Source organism: Mandrillus leucophaeus, unplaced genomic scaffold (genome assembly GCF_000951045.1).
Source record: "Mandrillus leucophaeus isolate KB7577 unplaced genomic scaffold, Mleu.le_1.0 Scaffold122, whole genome shotgun sequence".
In the NCBI taxonomy this organism is placed as follows: Eukaryota; Metazoa; Chordata; class Mammalia; order Primates; family Cercopithecidae; genus Mandrillus; species Mandrillus leucophaeus.
The window spans coordinates 1168332-1186046 of record NW_012100543.1 but is presented as its reverse complement, the minus strand read 5'-3'; the positions used below and the strand labels follow the sequence as shown (position 1 = coordinate 1186046).

Genomic DNA, 17715 nt, shown 5'->3' with positions numbered 1-17715 from the left:
TTCACCGGGTTAGCCAGGATGGTCTCGATCTCCTGACCTCGTGGTCTGCCCGTCTCGGCCTCCCAAAGTGCTGGGATTACAGGCTTGAGCCACCGCGCCCGGCCGATAAAACACTCTTGAGCATATCTAAAACCTCCAGGGTACGTGAATAATTGATGACTTTTAATTTTTTAATCCATAAATACTTTAGTGTACATGTCCTAAAAATAAAGACATTCTCTTCCATAACCATATTACAAATTAGGAAGTTTAAAACTGATATACTATTATCTAACTCACAGTCCATATACAAAGTTTATCAATTGTCTAAATAATGTCCTTTATAGACACTTGTTTTTCTCATTCCAAGATCCAACCTAGGATTATACAATGCATTTACATGTTATACGTCTCAATCTTTAGTCTTTTTTTTTTCTTGAGACAAGATCTTGCCCTGTCACCAAGGCTGGAATGCAGTGGCACAATCGTGGCTCAATGCAGCCCCAAACTCCTGACCTCAAGGGATCCTCCCACCTCAGCCTCCTGAGTACCTGGGACTACAGGTGTACAGCGCCACACCTGGTTAGTTTTTTTTTATTTTTTGTAGAAACAGGGTCTCATTATGTTGCCCAGGGTGGTTCCAAAATCCTAGCCTCATGCAATCCTCCCACTTTGGCCTCCCAAAGTGCTTGAACTATAGGTGTGAGCCACTACGCCCAGTCTCTTCAGTCTCCTTTAATCTGGAATCATAGGACAGATTCTAAAAAGGATTATATATATAACATCCATAGACAGGAGTATTTTCAATATATAAAATAACAGCTACTTTCTTCTAGATTTATTTAAGATGTTGTTTAATCACGTAAAAGTTGAATGACTCTACATTGTACTACTTATGTCTCAACAGAAATGATTACAAACAGCTCCCAACTTACAATGGTACTACTTAAATGGCTTCTCAGTGGTGGGAATGCAATGCGCATTCAGTAGAAAACATACTTCGATTGCCCATACAACTACTCTGTTTTTCACTTTCAATACAGAAATCAATAAATTACATAAGATATTCAACATTTTATTATAAAATAGGTTTTATGTCAGATGATTGTGCCCAACTGTAGGCTAGTGTTTTCTGGGCACATTTAAGGTAAACTAGGCAGAGCTATGACGTTCAGTAGGTTAGGTGTATTAAATACATTTTCAACTTACAATGGGTTTATTGGAACATATCCCCATCATAACTCAAAGAGCATCTGTACTTTAAATATTACCATTATTTAAAATGTTGACATTTCTGCATTAAGTAGAAACTTCCTAAATGTCTAAATACCACTCAAACATGACTTAAAAGAAATTGCATGACTCACCACTATGACCTTCAAGAGTCTGATTCATAGAAAGGTTACTGGGGGCTGCAAGGCCCCTCAATTTTGCATCATCTAAAACAAAACAAAACAAACTACTATGATAAACATATAAAAGTGACATATTATAAGATTTTGACTCTTTTTGTATTCCTGGGCAGTATTAATCATTTCTCTAAGTATGCCTCATTCTGATCTATTTTTCTCATGGTATAAACATAAACAATAACACATACCCCTTGCAAAGACATTCTGGTAAAATAAAGCAAAATACATAAATGAACATTGTTTACTCATACATTACATATATTAATAATCATCACTGCTTTTTATGCCTTTCCAAAAGACCACAAATAGAAATATTTATGGCCTACAGATTGCAAACTCTACAGCTTACAAGGGATCAAAACAGCATAGACTTTGAAAATGGGTTTTTGCTAGATTACACAGAATCTTATATTCACTCATTTATTCGTTCATTCAACAAATATTTATTGAATGTGTACCCTGTGCTATGCATTATAAAAGGTTCTACATATAAAATGATAAACAAAACAGTCATTTCCCCTTTCTCCTCAGAGCTTACAGTGTGAGGGACCCATATTAAATACATACTCACACACACATAAATGTAACTATAAACTGGGAATGTGAAAGCATAATAAGAAATAGTAGCAGAAGTGACTTAATTTAGATTGATGGGGAACCAGGGAAGGCTATCAGAAGAATTGGTATTTAAGCTGAGACGGAGAGGTAAACTGGAGACAGCCAGGAAAGGTAGAGAAAGAAGGGGAGTATTCCAGGCTAGGACACAGCAATGTAAAGGCTCTGAGGTAGACGCCTAGAGCCCTTGACAAAATCTAAGAAGGCCTATGTGGATGAACAGGGGAGAAAATTGCATCAAACAGGGCTGGAGTGATAGGCACAAGAAAAATTATGAAGTATTTGTAGAAAATAAGAATTTTAGATTTTATCCAAAGTGCAATGAAAACCTCTAAAGATATCTTAAAAATGTACTAACCATACTACAGCGAATAATATTAAAATGTCATCTCAATAAATTAATCTTGGCTTAGAAATCTGTTACACATAGAACATAGCATTTAAAATTTTCATTTAAATTACAAATTTTATGAAAATCTTAAGAATTTGTGAGGATGGGAATTATACCAATGCTAAAGAAAATTCTACTTTCAGATAACGAGTATCTTAAAATATTATGAAAAATATCCTTTATTCTGAAAACACTGTCAGGAAACAATACCTAATTTCCTCTAAAATCACTAGTTCCAATTACCCAGTTGTTTTGGTAACACAAGAGTACACATGTACAGTTTAACAATGCAATCATCTGTCAAGATAGAATAAATGTTGCTGACACACACATTAGGTTGAACATAAATTTTTTAACATAGGGTTCTTTCACTCATTTAATCTTTTAAAAATTGTACAACATACTTAAACATCATTATAATATTCTAAAATATTTGGTGGAAACATTTTTCTTAACTTCTAGAACTGAAAAATCCATTCTGATGCATATATATATAATATATATACACACATATTCTGATGTCACTATAACCTAACTAAGTGAAATGGGTGATATGCGATTTAGATTAACCATCCATGTTTTCCCTCTGTTAGACCATAAGGTAGCATATTCTTGGCAAAATACATGCTGACAGTTAAGAATAGGCTTTGAAATTCAGCTTGATATATTGGACAAATATCATCCACATCTGAAAAGGTCTCTTGCTGGAAGCAACTCCATAACTTGATCATGTAAAAAATATTCATAAAACCCACCCGAAAGTTCTCAGATGTCCATAAAAAGGCCAAAAGTTTTAAATGATGTAGAGTAAAGCCAGGATTAATATCCCAAGATTCCATCCAGTTACATTACTAGACTCCAGATAGCCAGTAAGGTAATGAAACCAAACTGGTATGTGAACAAAAATCTGGTAATACTAACATTAATCTTCTAAAAGCACATAACAGTAATCCTTAGATTTAAAAGGCATGATCAAAGAAGTCACCAATAAAATAAAGCATTTTAAACTCATGTAAAGAAATTTCAGAATGAAATCAGTTATTCCAACAATTCAAAGTACATCAAAAAGTCCAAAGAAGGCTTTTAAAAAATTAAGGTATAATAACGCAACTGAAAATAAAAGGTATGATACAGAAGAACAGAAGATCATGCTAATAACACCAATAACCAAACACACTAAATCTTTGAAAGTCTTTCTCTTAGAAAAGCGTGACTGACAATGCTTTTGTTTGCATTCATAAAAGTTGTCAGCAGCCCAATTTCAACAGAAATTCCTGTTATGTGCTGCAAAATAAGCTTGAAACCTATAATCAAAATATACAGAAGATTGTTTTGCAACACATAGGGATAATACAATTCTGAGAAAGAGATGGTACCACATTCGCCAGACTTTCTGGCAGGATCACCTGGTTGCCTTGCTTCTCTGTGTGAATGACTGACTGCAAAGGACTCTGTATGCACCCCTGGGTCTAACTAAGGACACCTTACCTGAGATTTCTGGTAAATTTTGTTGTCCTGGGCATATTGGAAAGTTGAGGCAATGTCAATGCCTGCAGGTACTGGAGGACTGCACAGTCAGCTACAGTTGGCTTGCATGGCCCTATATACTTTTTCTGTGATGGAAATGTTGGCTTCCAGGGCTATTTCCTCTCATGAGGATGAGAGGATGAGGCCTTGGCAGTCATAGCAGGAAAAGCAAGAAATGCCACCTCAATCCTAGTCAGGGTCATCACCCTCAAACCTTACCACAAGCAACTCCAACCCAGAGTCATCACCCTCAAACCCTACCACAAGCAGCTCCCACCCAGGACCATCACCCTCAAACCCTACCACAAGCAGCTCCCACCCAGGACCATTACCCTCAAACCCTACCACAAGCAGCTCCCACCCAGGGCCATCACCCTCAAACCCTACCACAAGCACAAGCAGCTCCCATCCAGGGCCATCACCCTCAAACCCTACCACAAGCAGTTCCCACCCAGGACCATTACCCTCAAACCCTACCACAAGCAGCTCCAACCCAGACTGTCAGCCCTTAAAATTCCTTTTGGCAAGGAAATGACACAATCTGGTCCCTTTAAAAGAAGAAAAAATAAGGACCGGGCGTGGTGGCTCACGCCTGTAATCTCAGCACTTTGGGAGGCCGAGGTGGGCTGATCACTTGAGGTCAGGAGATCAAGACCATCCTGGCTAACACGGTGAAACTCTGTCTCTACTAAAACAAAAAAAGAAAAAAAAATTAGCTGGGCGTGGTGGCACGCGCCTGTAATCCCAGCTACTCAGGAGGCTGAGACAGGAGAATCACTTGAACCCGGGAGGTGGAAGTTGCAATGAGCCGAGATCGCACCACTACACTCCAGCCTGGGCAACAGAGGGAGATCCCATCTCAAAAAACAAAACAAAAAACCAAAAAACCTGACACTGGCTAGAGTGTCAAGAACAACTAAGAGGAAGCCAGAGACAATGGAAGGAGGGCAACTGACTCTCACAATAGACCAGGTGAGGGATGATGGTAGCTGGAGCTATAGAGGGAGCAGGGGAGACAAAGGAAAGGATGGGTTCAACATACACTTTGGAGACAAACGCAACAAGATTGCTGATGCAGATGTTGTTAACGGAAGAAAAGAGAAGATTTCCAGCTTGAGCAAATGAGTGAAACTGAGACATTTGCTGAAATGGAGACAATTGAATGAGACTTGGAAGAATATCAAGAGTTCAGTTTTGAACACAGTAAGTATGAGATACCTGTGAAAAACTCCAGTGGAGACACCCACATCTGAAAAATCAGGACTGGGCTGGAGATATAAATGGGGGCTCTTCACCTCATACCACAGATGGCATTTAAGGGCATGAGAATGAAAGAATAAATAGAGCAAGTGAATAGAGAGCCCACAAGCAAGTTCTCAGGAATTCTAATAGAAGAGGGAAATCTAGCAAAGAGACTGAGGACTGACCAGAGAAGGAGAGAAAAGTAGTATGCCTAAATATAACAATAACTTAAACATTCTGAATTCTCTTGTCTTGAAAAATAATGTTTCACGTCAAATCCTGATGAGTCAATAAAAGCTGTCCATTAGATTTAGAACATGAAAGTCACTGGTGAGGGAGAGAAAAGGAGAGAGGACTGATACTGAAAGGAGAGAGAGAGGATACATTGGAAGAGAGGTACCTGAGAAGGTGAAGGGAGATGGGCTCCAGCAAAACACTGGAAGCTGGCCTGTGAGAGAAATAAACCTGATATAAAAAGATGGATTGCTGGTTCTAATTCCTTTCCTTCTAGAGCAGGGGACTGAAAACTGGAAATGCAACTTGGTGCAAACTTTCTGGAGGGTAATTTGCGTACACATATTAGGAAACTGTATAAATGTACATATTAGGAACCTGTATAAATGTACACACTCTTTGATCTAGTGAATGCCATTTCTAGAGATTTATCCTAGAAAGTATTAACAATTTATGCAAAGATTTGGATACAAAGATATAGTTGCTTTAATAGTAAAAATGTGGAGGCATCTAAATGTCCAATACTAGAATTGGTTAAGCAAATTATGATATATTAATACCAATATAATGAAATACTAAATAGACATTAAAAATGGTGTCATATAAGATGATTTATTGATGTAGAGGATTCCTGTATTATATTGCTGTACCCAAGATACAAAACATTATACTTAAAATGTTGCATCTTTAGCACAACACAGTGCTTGATATAAAGCAGGCATGCAAGATCTAGGATAGTTACTGGAGGGATCTGCTGAATCAACATTATTTGTATTAAATACAATATACTGATCTTGTTAGAATCTCGCAGCCATATTCCTCATATGTATTTCTTTCAGTACAATTCATAATCATTAAGTTCGAAAACAAATACTTTACTCCATTTTCCAAACCTCCGAAGAATCAATTTCCCATCTTGCTCACTAATTTCAAAGAATACTCTAGCCACAGCTTATCAAAAGGTTAGAGAAGAAAAAGAAGTTTGTTTTTAAAAAAAGCCTTCAATGTTAAACAAAATGAATGCATTTCTTAATGTAAGTTAAAACTTGCGGGCCAGGCACAATGGCTCAAGCCTGTAATCCCAACACTTTGGGAAGCCGAGGCGGGCGGATCACGAGGTCAGGAGATTGAGACCATCCTGGCTAACACGGTGAAACCCCGTCTCTACTAAAAATACAAAAAATTAGCCAAGCCTTCTGGCGGACGCCTGTAGTCCCAGCTATTTGGGAGGCTGAGGCAGAAGAATGGCGTGAACCCGGGAGGTGGAGCTTGCAGTAAGCAGAGATCGCACCACTGCACTCCAGCCTGGGCGACAGAGTGAGACTCTGTCGCAAAACAAAAACAAAAACTTGCTACGTATTGTAAGCAAAAGTATGTATATATACAGACACATATATATACACACACACATACACATACATACAGATACATTTAAGAAATATATATATTTTTATATATAAGAATTTATATATAAACTATTTTTAAACTTTATATATAATATATAAACTTTATATATATTTTAAACTTTATACATAAACTTTATATATATTTCAAACTTTATATACATATATAAAGTTTTTCAGAGAAAAACTTTCTTTTAACACAGTTTTAAAAAACTAAAGCACTGACAGATTGAACTATAAAACAGCATAAGCCAAACTTTAATTGGTACTCTTCTTAGGCTGTCCACTAGCACTCTGTGTAGTGGTTAAAAACAAGGACTTGAATGTGAGACAAACTTAGTTTCACATCCTTGCTCTGCCACTTACTGGCTGCATGACCTAGGGCAATTATTAACTGCTCAGAGCCTCAATTTTTTCACCTAGAATACCTACTGCCCAAGATTATTGTGAAGTCAAATAAGATTGTGAAGGTTAAACATCCGGTATATGGAAAATCGTCAATGAGTATTTAAATTATTCATACCACATTCAAAGCTGTAAGGTAATGCTATTCAAAGTGGGGTCTGAGGACGAGCAACTTAGCTTCACTAGAAATGGAAATTCTCAGGCCCCATCCTGGGTCCACTGTGTGGGGGTAGAGCATGAAATCCATCTTAATAACCTCTTCCAGTGATTCTTATACCTAGTACAGTTTGAGAAGCTATGTTGTAAGGAATCCAAAAATGTAATGCAGTTTAATCCCCTACATTTTCATTTTATGGAAGAGTAAACTAAAGTAGTAAAATCCTTAGCCACTTGTTGAAAGTCATTCAGTAGTCTTGTGGCAGAGCAGAGATTTAACCCTAATTGCCTTATCTAGATCTTCAATCTAGTGCAGCACTGGGGGGCTAAAGAAGTAGGAAGCTGTTTGCTGTGATTCCAGACAACTAGATAAAGAAAGAAATCAAACTGCAAAAACAAGGGATCCACTAATAGAAATGTAAAACATATCCCATTTTCTGTTCTTGGACACTAGGTCAATAATTATTAATGTATCTAATAAGCAGAAAGGATAGGCCTGTAAATAATCCGCCAGATTTTCTTACTGAAATGTTGACTCACAGGATTTGTATTAGACTCCTAATAATATAGTACAATAATTAGACATAGCATAACACAGTGACTTATTTTCATTCGTCCTTATTTTTCATTCTCCATTAATAACTCAGCAAAAACCATCTGATGTTTACATTCAACATTCTCTGAACTTTATTGCAAACATACTCCAGAAAAAACATCATAAAATGTTGGTTTTCCCTTTAAAATAATCAGAATTGCATACTGACAGATACCATGAGTAAATCGCATGAACAAATAACATTAGCCAATTTTCTACCAATTTCAAACATGTGGGCTTGCATTCATTTACCTGTCTGCGTCTCTAATTTCAAAACTTTCAGTAATCCATCTTCACCACCACATGCTATGAACCCTTGTTCCTTGTTCCAGGATACACACTTCAGCTTCACGTTATTGGGAATGGAAATCTGTAAAAGCAACCATAGCCGCACTAGCAACTTTTCACGAAGGAGGTGGGAAATAAGTCTGCAGGAGATGACGGCTGAAGAAAATCTTCCAAGAAGAAAAACGGGCGGTCTTGCAGAAAAAAACGAGCTGTTGTGAAATGGGCATGGTCCCTTGAACTGACTCGGGCGCTAGCATTTGGGAAAGAGGGAAAGAAGTGCACAAAAGAGAAGGATAGTGACTGCGGAGGAAGCCAACGCCAGAGTCACCGGATGGATTTTTTAAAGGGAGGGCGGGGAGCGGGTATAAATCCATACCACCAGTCCCTCTTCCTTTTTACCCACAACACTTAGGCTATCCTATTGTTATTTCTCTTCTCTTGCCCAATGGTTCGTGGTGATCCAAAGAGTTTAAATCACGTGGATCAGCAACAAGTGGAGGAAGAAAGATAGAGTAGCACAGGGCGACTTATCCTCCAGCCACCCAAAAGGACCTAGCCAGGGGCAGGAATGGGAGATAGCTACGAGAGGGCAGCGGGCTCGGCCAAGGTCTGTCTGGGGCTCTGGGAACCGCAGGAGGAGGTCGGAGGCTGGACCCGGCGGGAAGGATGGCCGCGGAATGGCGAAGCCACGATCAGGACCGGGTGAAGCAGCCTGGCTCCTCTGGAAGGCAGCGGGAATCGCCGCAGGCTGCGGGAATGGTGGGGAAACGAGGACGCCCCGCAGGAAACTCACTTTCTTGGTCAGGTAGAAGAACATCGTGGGATTCCCTAGAGGGTCACGACGGCTGCTAAGGCCCTCGACAGGTAACGGTTCTACGTTTCCAATCCGGAGTACCAGCAGCTGCAAGAAGCTCCCGTCGCCCTGGCAACCGCGATGTTGCCCTGTCGCATCCGGGGCTCCACGGGGCACTTCCGGTGACGCCCTCGCACCGGGCACCGGCGTAGTGCGCCTGCGCGGACGTTGGAGTGTTGGGGGCGCCGGGTGCGAGGCGGTAGCTGGGTAGTCCTGTTTCCTGGCGTCTTGGCCTTTCTGCTCTCCGCAAGGAGCTGGGTCGCCACCTGTCCCTGCCAGCCGTGCACTCGCTCTCTGCGCCCTGTCTCGTGATCACTGCCGCCCTCCCTCCCGCCACACCTCTGTTGATCGCGATGGAGCCGCTCCTCAGGTGGCAGTACTATAAACCTAGGAGGAAAGGCGCCCGTTCGAATGAGGGCAAATTATTTAGTATTTTGTAAGTTCCAAAGTTCCAACATTCTTGAAAGGGAAAAACCTTTTACTGTATTTGATAGGCTGGCGCCCCGGGCCAGATGAAAGTGCAAATGTGCGTACTGAGATCTCGTAACCCTTCTCTGTGTCTTTGGGGATTGGACAACCTTTAGAGCAATTTAGGAATAGAAGATTTTGTTTATTCCGCTTGTTTTGACATTTTTTTAACAGTTTAATTAAGTTAATACCGCAACCCCGAGGGTCCTTTTCAAGGAATTTGTATAAACGTTGGGTAATTAATAGCGTACAATTGCTACTGGGGCATAGCCTCCCGTTTTACAATATTTGAGCGTTTGATGCTTTCTCGTCTAGAGTCGACTGTTACATATTCTCTTCTTTTTCTTACCTTATTTCTTTCTTCATTCTCCTTTGTCCTTTTTGAATGCCTGAGAGTTACAAAGCCTCAAAATATAAGGCATAGGGCAGAAATCCAAGTAGAACCAATCTCATGAAATTATTTGGTCTCACCCATGTTTTTATTTCTGGCTTTCCCTTTTACCATACTCTAGCATGTAATTTATGCATCAGTAGTTAATTTCTCCACTTGGAGTCTTTTACCATCTCAGACAAAAATAAAACATAAAAATCCTCCAATTCTTTGACCTCGGTGATTTGTCTCACCCAGCACAATCTATTACAGAATTGACAATAGTCTCTAGTGCCTTTCCTAACAAATCTAAACTCCATCCAAAATCAGATCTTCCCTCAATCCTAAATGTTTTACACTAGGGAGCCCCCACCTTAAGTAAGGCAGTATGCTTTCTGCGGGGCAACCTTCCATCCGGCTCTGCTTCCCAAGCCACTTTATGTATTCCGTGATGGTCCTACCCTCTTAACAGGCCAGTTGTGCCTAGCCAAACCAACACAAATCAGTCTCCCTGAGGAATTATTTCCAAACTTAATCCAATCCCATTCAGATAATACGTTTGTTTTCTATTGTTTGTGTGTCTGTTTAGTATACATTGGCCCCTGCTCATAGGCTCTCTATACTGGACGCATGAGACAAATAAGTATTATCTAACCCAGGAGTTTCCAATAAACTGGCCAAGACATGATTAGTTGAAGCTAGTTACTAATGGTGACACTTGAAAACTCACCTCTCTTTAAATATTTTTCCCTTCTTGCACATGAACTCTCATTTGTTCCTTCTATACCACCATTCCTCTGTGGTATATTAATACGTATTACTGATGTGGGGCTCAAACAAGTCTGGAAAATACTACTGTAGCTCTGTGTCATACCTTTTCAAATTTTTTGAAAAGTAACAGATGTTTTATATATTTCCTTGGTATATTTAGTTTTTGTTCCTTTCTTAAAGTTTATATTTTATATTTACATGTGTAGGTTATATTTGCTTTTCAGGAGCTTATATTAATGTAAAGGTCATCATTATTTTATCCAAATTTAGGTAATTTTATATTGAAGCCTTTCTTTTGAACCTGAACTTACACTTTTAGCCTCAAGAGTGTGAGGTTAAACTATAGGAGGAGTATCAAACTTCTGTCTTTTGATAAGAAACTGTTGAATGTCAAAATAATTGTTAATTCAGTATAATTTAAAGAAATATGTTTAATAGACAAAATTGATGAGTCATCAAAAACCAGACATGATAATATGTAAAGGTAATAACTTTTATTAAAGACAATACAAACCAAAAAAAGAATTGAGCAGTGCAAAATTTAAAGGACTGTTTTGTTCTAAAAGTTGCAAGTTTCAAAGCCAAAAGAATTATATGTATCTAATATATAAGTAAAAATGTTAGACTTTCACGCCTGTAATCCCAGCACTTTGGGAGGCTGAGGCAGGCAGATCACTAACATTAAAAAGACAACATTAGATTTTGTCGATTTATAGCAATTTTATAAATATATAACTTTATCACTTGGATCCTGAAGCAAAATAATAAAGTCAATTTAGGATTTCTTGTACTTGGTATAAAGTTTAACACCCTAAATTCACAACTAGTGCTCTTTAGTAGTACATTTGTTTCAAAGAACAGAATGAATTAAAAATGGCAATGTAATGTTCACTTGATCTGTGTTAACTATTTTTAGATATGTGTATTACAAGCTATTATTGATCACATCTTCAATAATACTGCAACAAAATAAGCAAAAAACAAAAAGTGTTAAATAGTTCAAAATTACATTGATCTCAGTTATATGAAGTTGTACGTGTAAATACCTTGTACAATTTGCACTCTCAGTAATAAGATTGATTTATATTATAAATACTATCAAAAGAAACTAGACCTAAAGTTTCCATCGTGAATATGGTTGTCTAATATAAACATTTAAAAATTAAATGGCTCAATTAGTAGATAAGGAAACGTTAAACTTTTCATTCTATTTCCTACTAATCATTTCACAGTCATAACTTAGAGACACTAAAGTTTGCTCTTAATAAGGATCTGCATATTTATTTCCTTGGAAAAATCATTCTGATTCTCCAGAAGATCTTCATACAATTTATCAGGTAACATTCAAGCATTAATACAGGTAATGGCAAATTACTAGCAAGAACATTGGCAATAACAGGTGTGCAAAAGAATGCATGAGTATTAAGTGTATACCAAGCTGTCCCCATTTCCAGGTGAGAAATTGGAGCAATTTAACGATGTATTTGTCCATATTCATTTACTTGCAACTTCTCCAAAATGCCATCAAGTGGCAAGTTGTTAAGGCCAACACCATTTAGTTTTACACATTAGAAAATATAAACACACTTTCAGACACTTCAACACAAGATAAAACGATAATGTCCTATGATAAGTGGAAAAAAAGAGCAAAACTGCTTTCTCACCAAAAGTTGAATTCAGTCTAAAAGTCAAACATCCTGTTCTTGGCAGAGAGCGCGATAAAAGTATTCAGATGTTTTTGTTCATAGAAAATGTAATTGGAGCAGCATCTTAGTGTGAGGGATGGGGGAAACAATGTTTATGATGTCTTGATTAAAGGGATAGTTGGGTTGTCCCGTTGTTTGGCTCTCTCAAGATTCTGCTCTTCTAAGAAATGCACCTTAGTAGATCTAGGGTAAATGAGAAGTATGCCTTTCTTGTGAAAAGTTAGGAGAATGGTGATACGAAACGAAAGATGGGAAAAGAAGATGCCAACTGATTCCAAGTAGTGTCCTAAGCAAGTGAAGGATTTGGAAATTGATTCTTTCCAATTATCTGTACCTCCCTTAAAAGTCTCTGCATATGCCTAGATGGTACCTACCACAATCTGAATTCCGCTCCTCTAGGGTACATAGGAACAGAGTTGTTAACTTGAACTGTTCTGAGAAACTTTTCCCGAGTTACTCCTTTGGAGAAAGAATTGATTTTGAAAGTTTCTGAGATTGTATCGTGTTACATTTTAAAGTCTGCTTTTTGACTACTTGGCTAGTTAAAGTGTACAACTGTGTAATCTGAGATATCCCCCATTAATCAGCTGACTTGCCTTGTACATTTACAGATTCTGAACTAAGAAAGCCATATTAAGGGATCATTAGCATAAATGTTCCATCTGTTATGTAAGAGCATATACAGTTATGGAAAAGCACTAGGGAACAAAATAGGCAGCTTTTACGTGTAAATATTGAATGGGTGAAACAGTCTATTAAATCATTAGAAAAGAACTCTAATTTTTTTTAAGTTGTGTATTACTACTGCTCATACTAAACCTAACAAATAAGTCACTTGCCTGTGGAATGTCTTAAAGTGTTTGGCTCAATTGTAGTACCTAGGCTGGCTCCAGGCAGAAGCAGAAAACCATCCAGAAAGGATATGTTTAGTGTTTAGTCTTTGAAGAGACGAGCTGACCTTCTCCTGGAATGCCAGTGTAGCTTCACATCCACAAACATCTTCAGTAGAAACGAGTCTTCGTGCTTCCTCAATGGCTGAAGACAACGACAGTACACAAATATACTATCTAGGAATAGCTATATAGGAATCATAACAAATCAGGAAATCCACAACTGAATATTTCCACCATTAAGACTTACCTAAGTGCATTTTCCAAGAGTTAAAGGGATATGTGAACAAACAAAAAGATGAGAAAATACTTATCACAGAAAAATTCATCTTAGGAGACATTGGGAAAAATGTTTATAATTGTCAAAGCTGAGTGATTCTTAAATAAGGGTTCATTATTTTATTCTCTGTACTTTTGTGACTGCCAGAAATTATTCATGATAAAAAGTAAATTTAGAAAAACATGGTATAGAGGGAGGCCAGGGATATAGAGAGAAGACAGTGTTCATGTGATACTGTGTAATTAAGAAAGGAAAATGGGCCTGCTGCAGTGCCTTATTCCTATAATGCCAGCACTTTTGGAGGCTGAGGCAGAAGGATCACTTGAGGCAAGGAGTTCAAGACCACCCTGGGCAACAAAGCAAGGCCCTGTCTCTACAAAAAAGTAAAATAGCCAGGCATAGTGGCACAAAACTGTAATCCCAGCTACTCAAGAGGCTGAGGCAGAGGATCACTTGAGCCCAGGAGTTCAAGGCTGCAGTGAGCCATGATCACACCACTGCACTCCAGTCTGGGTCACAGAGTAAGACCCTATCTCTTAAAAATAAATAAATAAAAATAAAACTAGGACAATAGTACTCTATTTGTATGGCCAAAAGGTATCAAAGGTGAAAACTAGGGCCAGGCATGGTGGCTCACACCTGAAATCCCAGCACTTTGGGAGGCTAAGGTGGGTGGATCGCTTGAGGTCAGGGGTTCGAGACTAGCCTGGACAACATAGTGAAACCCCGTCTCTAATAAAAACACAAAAATAAGCTGGGCATGGTGGCACACGCCTGTAATCCCAGCTACTCTGGAGGCTGAGGCAGGAGAATCGCTTGAACCCAGGAGGCAGAGTTTGCAGTGAGCTGAGGTCGCACCACTGCACTCCAATCTGGGTGACAGAGTGAACGCCGTCTCAAAAAACAAACAAAAAATAAATAAAAATTGGTTAAGTCCTGATTTCCTGTAGAGGGCTGTTATTCTATTGAATGGTTTGAAGTTAGAGTCGTAGTTCTTACCAATAAATACTTTGGAACTGAAAATTCAGGTTTGTATTGACATTTAGCCAAATATAAGAGGTGATAAAAGTAATTCCTATTTCTTTCTGTAATTCAGTGAGGCAGCTACTCCTATTCAGTATCAGGGCTCCTCCTAAAGTTTTGAATAGAAATAAGAGTAACTTCCCAGGTCTGAAGACTGGTGTATCATCCTCCAATGGAGTAATTCCATTGCCCGAGGACAGGAAATGGTCCTTTGCTGCAACATTTTTACTCTAACATTTTACAAAGATCCAATATAGGGATGGGAGATCATAAATTCATTAAATATAATCTATCATCTATCCACCTGTCTAAATCCTATTGAACCTTTTAGGGACAGCCAGTCCAAATCCCATCTTAATCAGTCAATAAACCAGGAAGTATCTATTCAATATCAACTACCTGTCGATGATCCCTGTATCCATAAGACGGGTACTTATAATACTTGTTCAGTGTCTGTCTTGCCTGATAGTCTGTAAGCTCTAGGAGGGCATGGGCTGAGTAGGATATTCTAATTAAAACACTTCCCAGAAAATTGTAAACCTGGATTGTAGAAAAATTGAAAGTTGAGAAATGGATCTCAAACTCCATTTCTCAAACCTGGGTTGTAGCAAAATTGAAAGTTGAGAAATGGAGAAATGGTGCTTATAATAGCACCAGAAGGAATAAAATAGTTAGGAATAAATATTTTTAAAAGTACAAGACTTGTACACTGAAAACTACAAAACAATTTTGAAAGAAATTAAAGAAGACCTAAAATAAAATTAAATTAAATTAAAATAAAATAAAAGAATACCATGTTAATGGAATGAAAGACTGTTAAAATGGCAGTACTCCCCAGGAAAAGATGCCTCACCTCATTAGTAACCAGGAAATGAAAAAAGCATCCACTAGATTGGCAAAAATGTAATTCAGCAAAACCAGATGTTGGCAAGAATGTGGTTCTTGAATTCTGACAAGCAAAAGCATTGAGGGGAGGGTGGAAACGAGTGAGTGCAGGGCATGCTACTGGACCATCAAACAGCCCACTGTGGCTGGACCAGGATGCAGGAAGAATCAGTGAATCTGGAGGCAAATGTTGTAGAAAAGTTTTAAAAGCCAGGATGAGAGAAGTAGTTACCATGGGCTGAGGGGAGCAGGTGATGAGCAGTTATTGTTTCATTGGTACAGAGTTTTATTTTGGGATGATAAAAAATTTCTGGAGATGGATAGTGGTGGTTGTTGCCCAACAATGTAAATGTACTTAATGCCACCGAACTATACACTTGAAAATAATTGAAATGGTAAATTTTATGTGTATTTTACCACAATAAAAAAATCCAGATTTAGGCAGAAAGCTTAATTATTAAGAAAAATGTAAAAAAGAGAGAAGACAGAAACAGCTCATGGAGGGTAGGCTGCCTGGTGGAGGGGTATCACTGTTTTATTCTGTAGACCAGTGGGAGCCACTGGAGAATTCTGACAAGGAGAAAGAATCACAACTGTGTCTTAGAAAGAAAAAGGCTTGCTCCTGAAAAAATTTTCCTACCGAAGGAAATGGGCTTAAAGGGCTGATCCTCACCTGAGCATGTTTTCTTGTCCTCATTTAAGGTGTAGCCAGGATAACAATCACAGTGGTACGATGCGGCCCCATCACTCACACAAATGTGCTGGCAACCATGAGAGCCTAGAGCACACTTGTCACGGACTGACCACACGTGGTGCAGGAAAGAAAATATTCACACATTAAATAGAAAAGTAAACACAAATGTCTGAGAGAAGAAGTTTCCATTTGGTCCCCGCAAGTGCTGAGAATGCAGTAGTAGTCAGTAGTCAGCAACAGGCCCCATGCTGCAGGAGCAAGCGTGTTTTCTCTTCCCATACCTCTCATCCCTTTGGCCTCACATCACACACATTCCTTTCCTTTATATCTCTTGCAGATATCTAAGGGTACCTTTTCTTTTTTTCTGCCCACAGCATTGGGTGGCACTGAGTCTTGACTGTATTCCAGAACTTACCTCCAGCCTTTCCTGCTTCCATCATCCCCAGCTACTCATGGACAATCATCATCACCACCAAAAATAATGTTTGAGGGACCTAGTCATACATGGAACTAAGTTTGATGCTGCACAAAAAGCACTATATTGACCAAGTGCCTGCCTTCATAGCTTACAAAGTGGAACAGAAAACATTGACCTGGAGACACACACACACACACACAAGCACAGATGGGAAAATGATACAGTATTAGTGATGATGATGTGTATGATTAGAGAGTGAAGTACGTACTATCTATCACAAATAACATTTCAGGGACAAATGCAGTTTGCCCAAATTTGAGTGGAGAGCAGCGCAAAGTGCCATACTCATCTCATGTTCAGACTGGCCTAGGACAAATAAAACAGCAATTCTCCTTTAAAACCCAGAAAGCCTTCCTAGAAGACATAGGTTCCTCCTCTGCCATTGCAGGAACCAAAACAGTTTATTTCCCTCTAACTTTCCTCTTAAATGTCATTTCACATGCAGAACCTTTTGTGGCTCACTAATGCCTATAGAATAGCTTTGTGTGAAATGCGAGGCAATATATAATCTATACATAAAGTGCCTTTCCAACCTTAATATGGCTATTCCCTTTCAGTGCTACAATTTAGATTTTTTTTTCAAAATGCCTTCTAGCAGGGTGTTTCATTTTTTTCACTTCATTCCAGCTTAGTACCCACTCTACAGGTAGCAAATGGACATCCTTCCAGCCCCTGGGCCTGATCTGGGGCCCCACGTTTAATTTACAAGCCTTCCTACCACTAGCAAGGGAAAAGCAGACCGTTAGAAGGGATCCGATCCATGGGATGTTCCTCAGCTTTATAGCAGTATTCACTATTACTTTAAAACATATAAATAGGCCAGGCACAGTGGCTCACACCTGTAATCCCAGCACAAGGCAGGTGTATTGCTTGAGCTCAGGAATTCAAGACAAGCTTGGACAAAATGTCAAAACCCCATCTCTACAAAAAATACAAAAATTAGCCAGGTGTGGTGGCATGCGCCTGTAGTCCTAGCTACTCAGGAGGCTGAGGTGGGAGAATCACTTGAGCCTGGGAGGCAGAGGCTGTAGTGAGCCAAGATCACACCAC

The 17715-nt window shown here is 38.9% G+C and overlaps 2 protein-coding genes across 4 annotated transcripts in view; both read right to left on the bottom strand.

Moving 5' to 3' along the window:
- WDR35 (WD repeat domain 35) overlaps window positions 1–9172 on the bottom strand; it is a 67896-nt gene extending 58724 nt beyond the window's left edge. Inside the window, exons 1-3 of one of the 2 annotated variants that reach the window (XM_011971419.1) lie at window positions 9041–9172; window positions 8212–8329; window positions 1347–1418 (exon numbers count right to left, since the gene is read on the bottom strand). In XM_011971419.1, coding sequence (XP_011826809.1) covers window positions 1347–1418; window positions 8212–8329; window positions 9041–9064 — 214 coding nt within the window. In that variant the 5' untranslated portion in view covers window positions 9065–9172. The remainder of the gene's footprint in view (window positions 1–1346; window positions 1419–8211; window positions 8330–9040) is intronic. The other variant, XM_011971418.1, reaches the window with a different exon arrangement.
- Window positions 9173–11122: 1950 nt separating this feature from the next.
- Window positions 11123–17715, bottom strand: part of MATN3 (matrilin 3) — a 21367-nt gene continuing 14774 nt past the window's right edge. For both annotated transcript variants that reach the window (XM_011971416.1, XM_011971417.1), the window contains 3 exons: window positions 16167–16292; window positions 13340–13450; window positions 11123–12237 (listed from right to left, as the gene is read on the bottom strand). In XM_011971416.1, coding sequence (XP_011826806.1) covers window positions 12182–12237; window positions 13340–13450; window positions 16167–16292 — 293 coding nt within the window. In that variant the 3' untranslated portion in view covers window positions 11123–12181. The remainder of the gene's footprint in view (window positions 12238–13339; window positions 13451–16166; window positions 16293–17715) is intronic.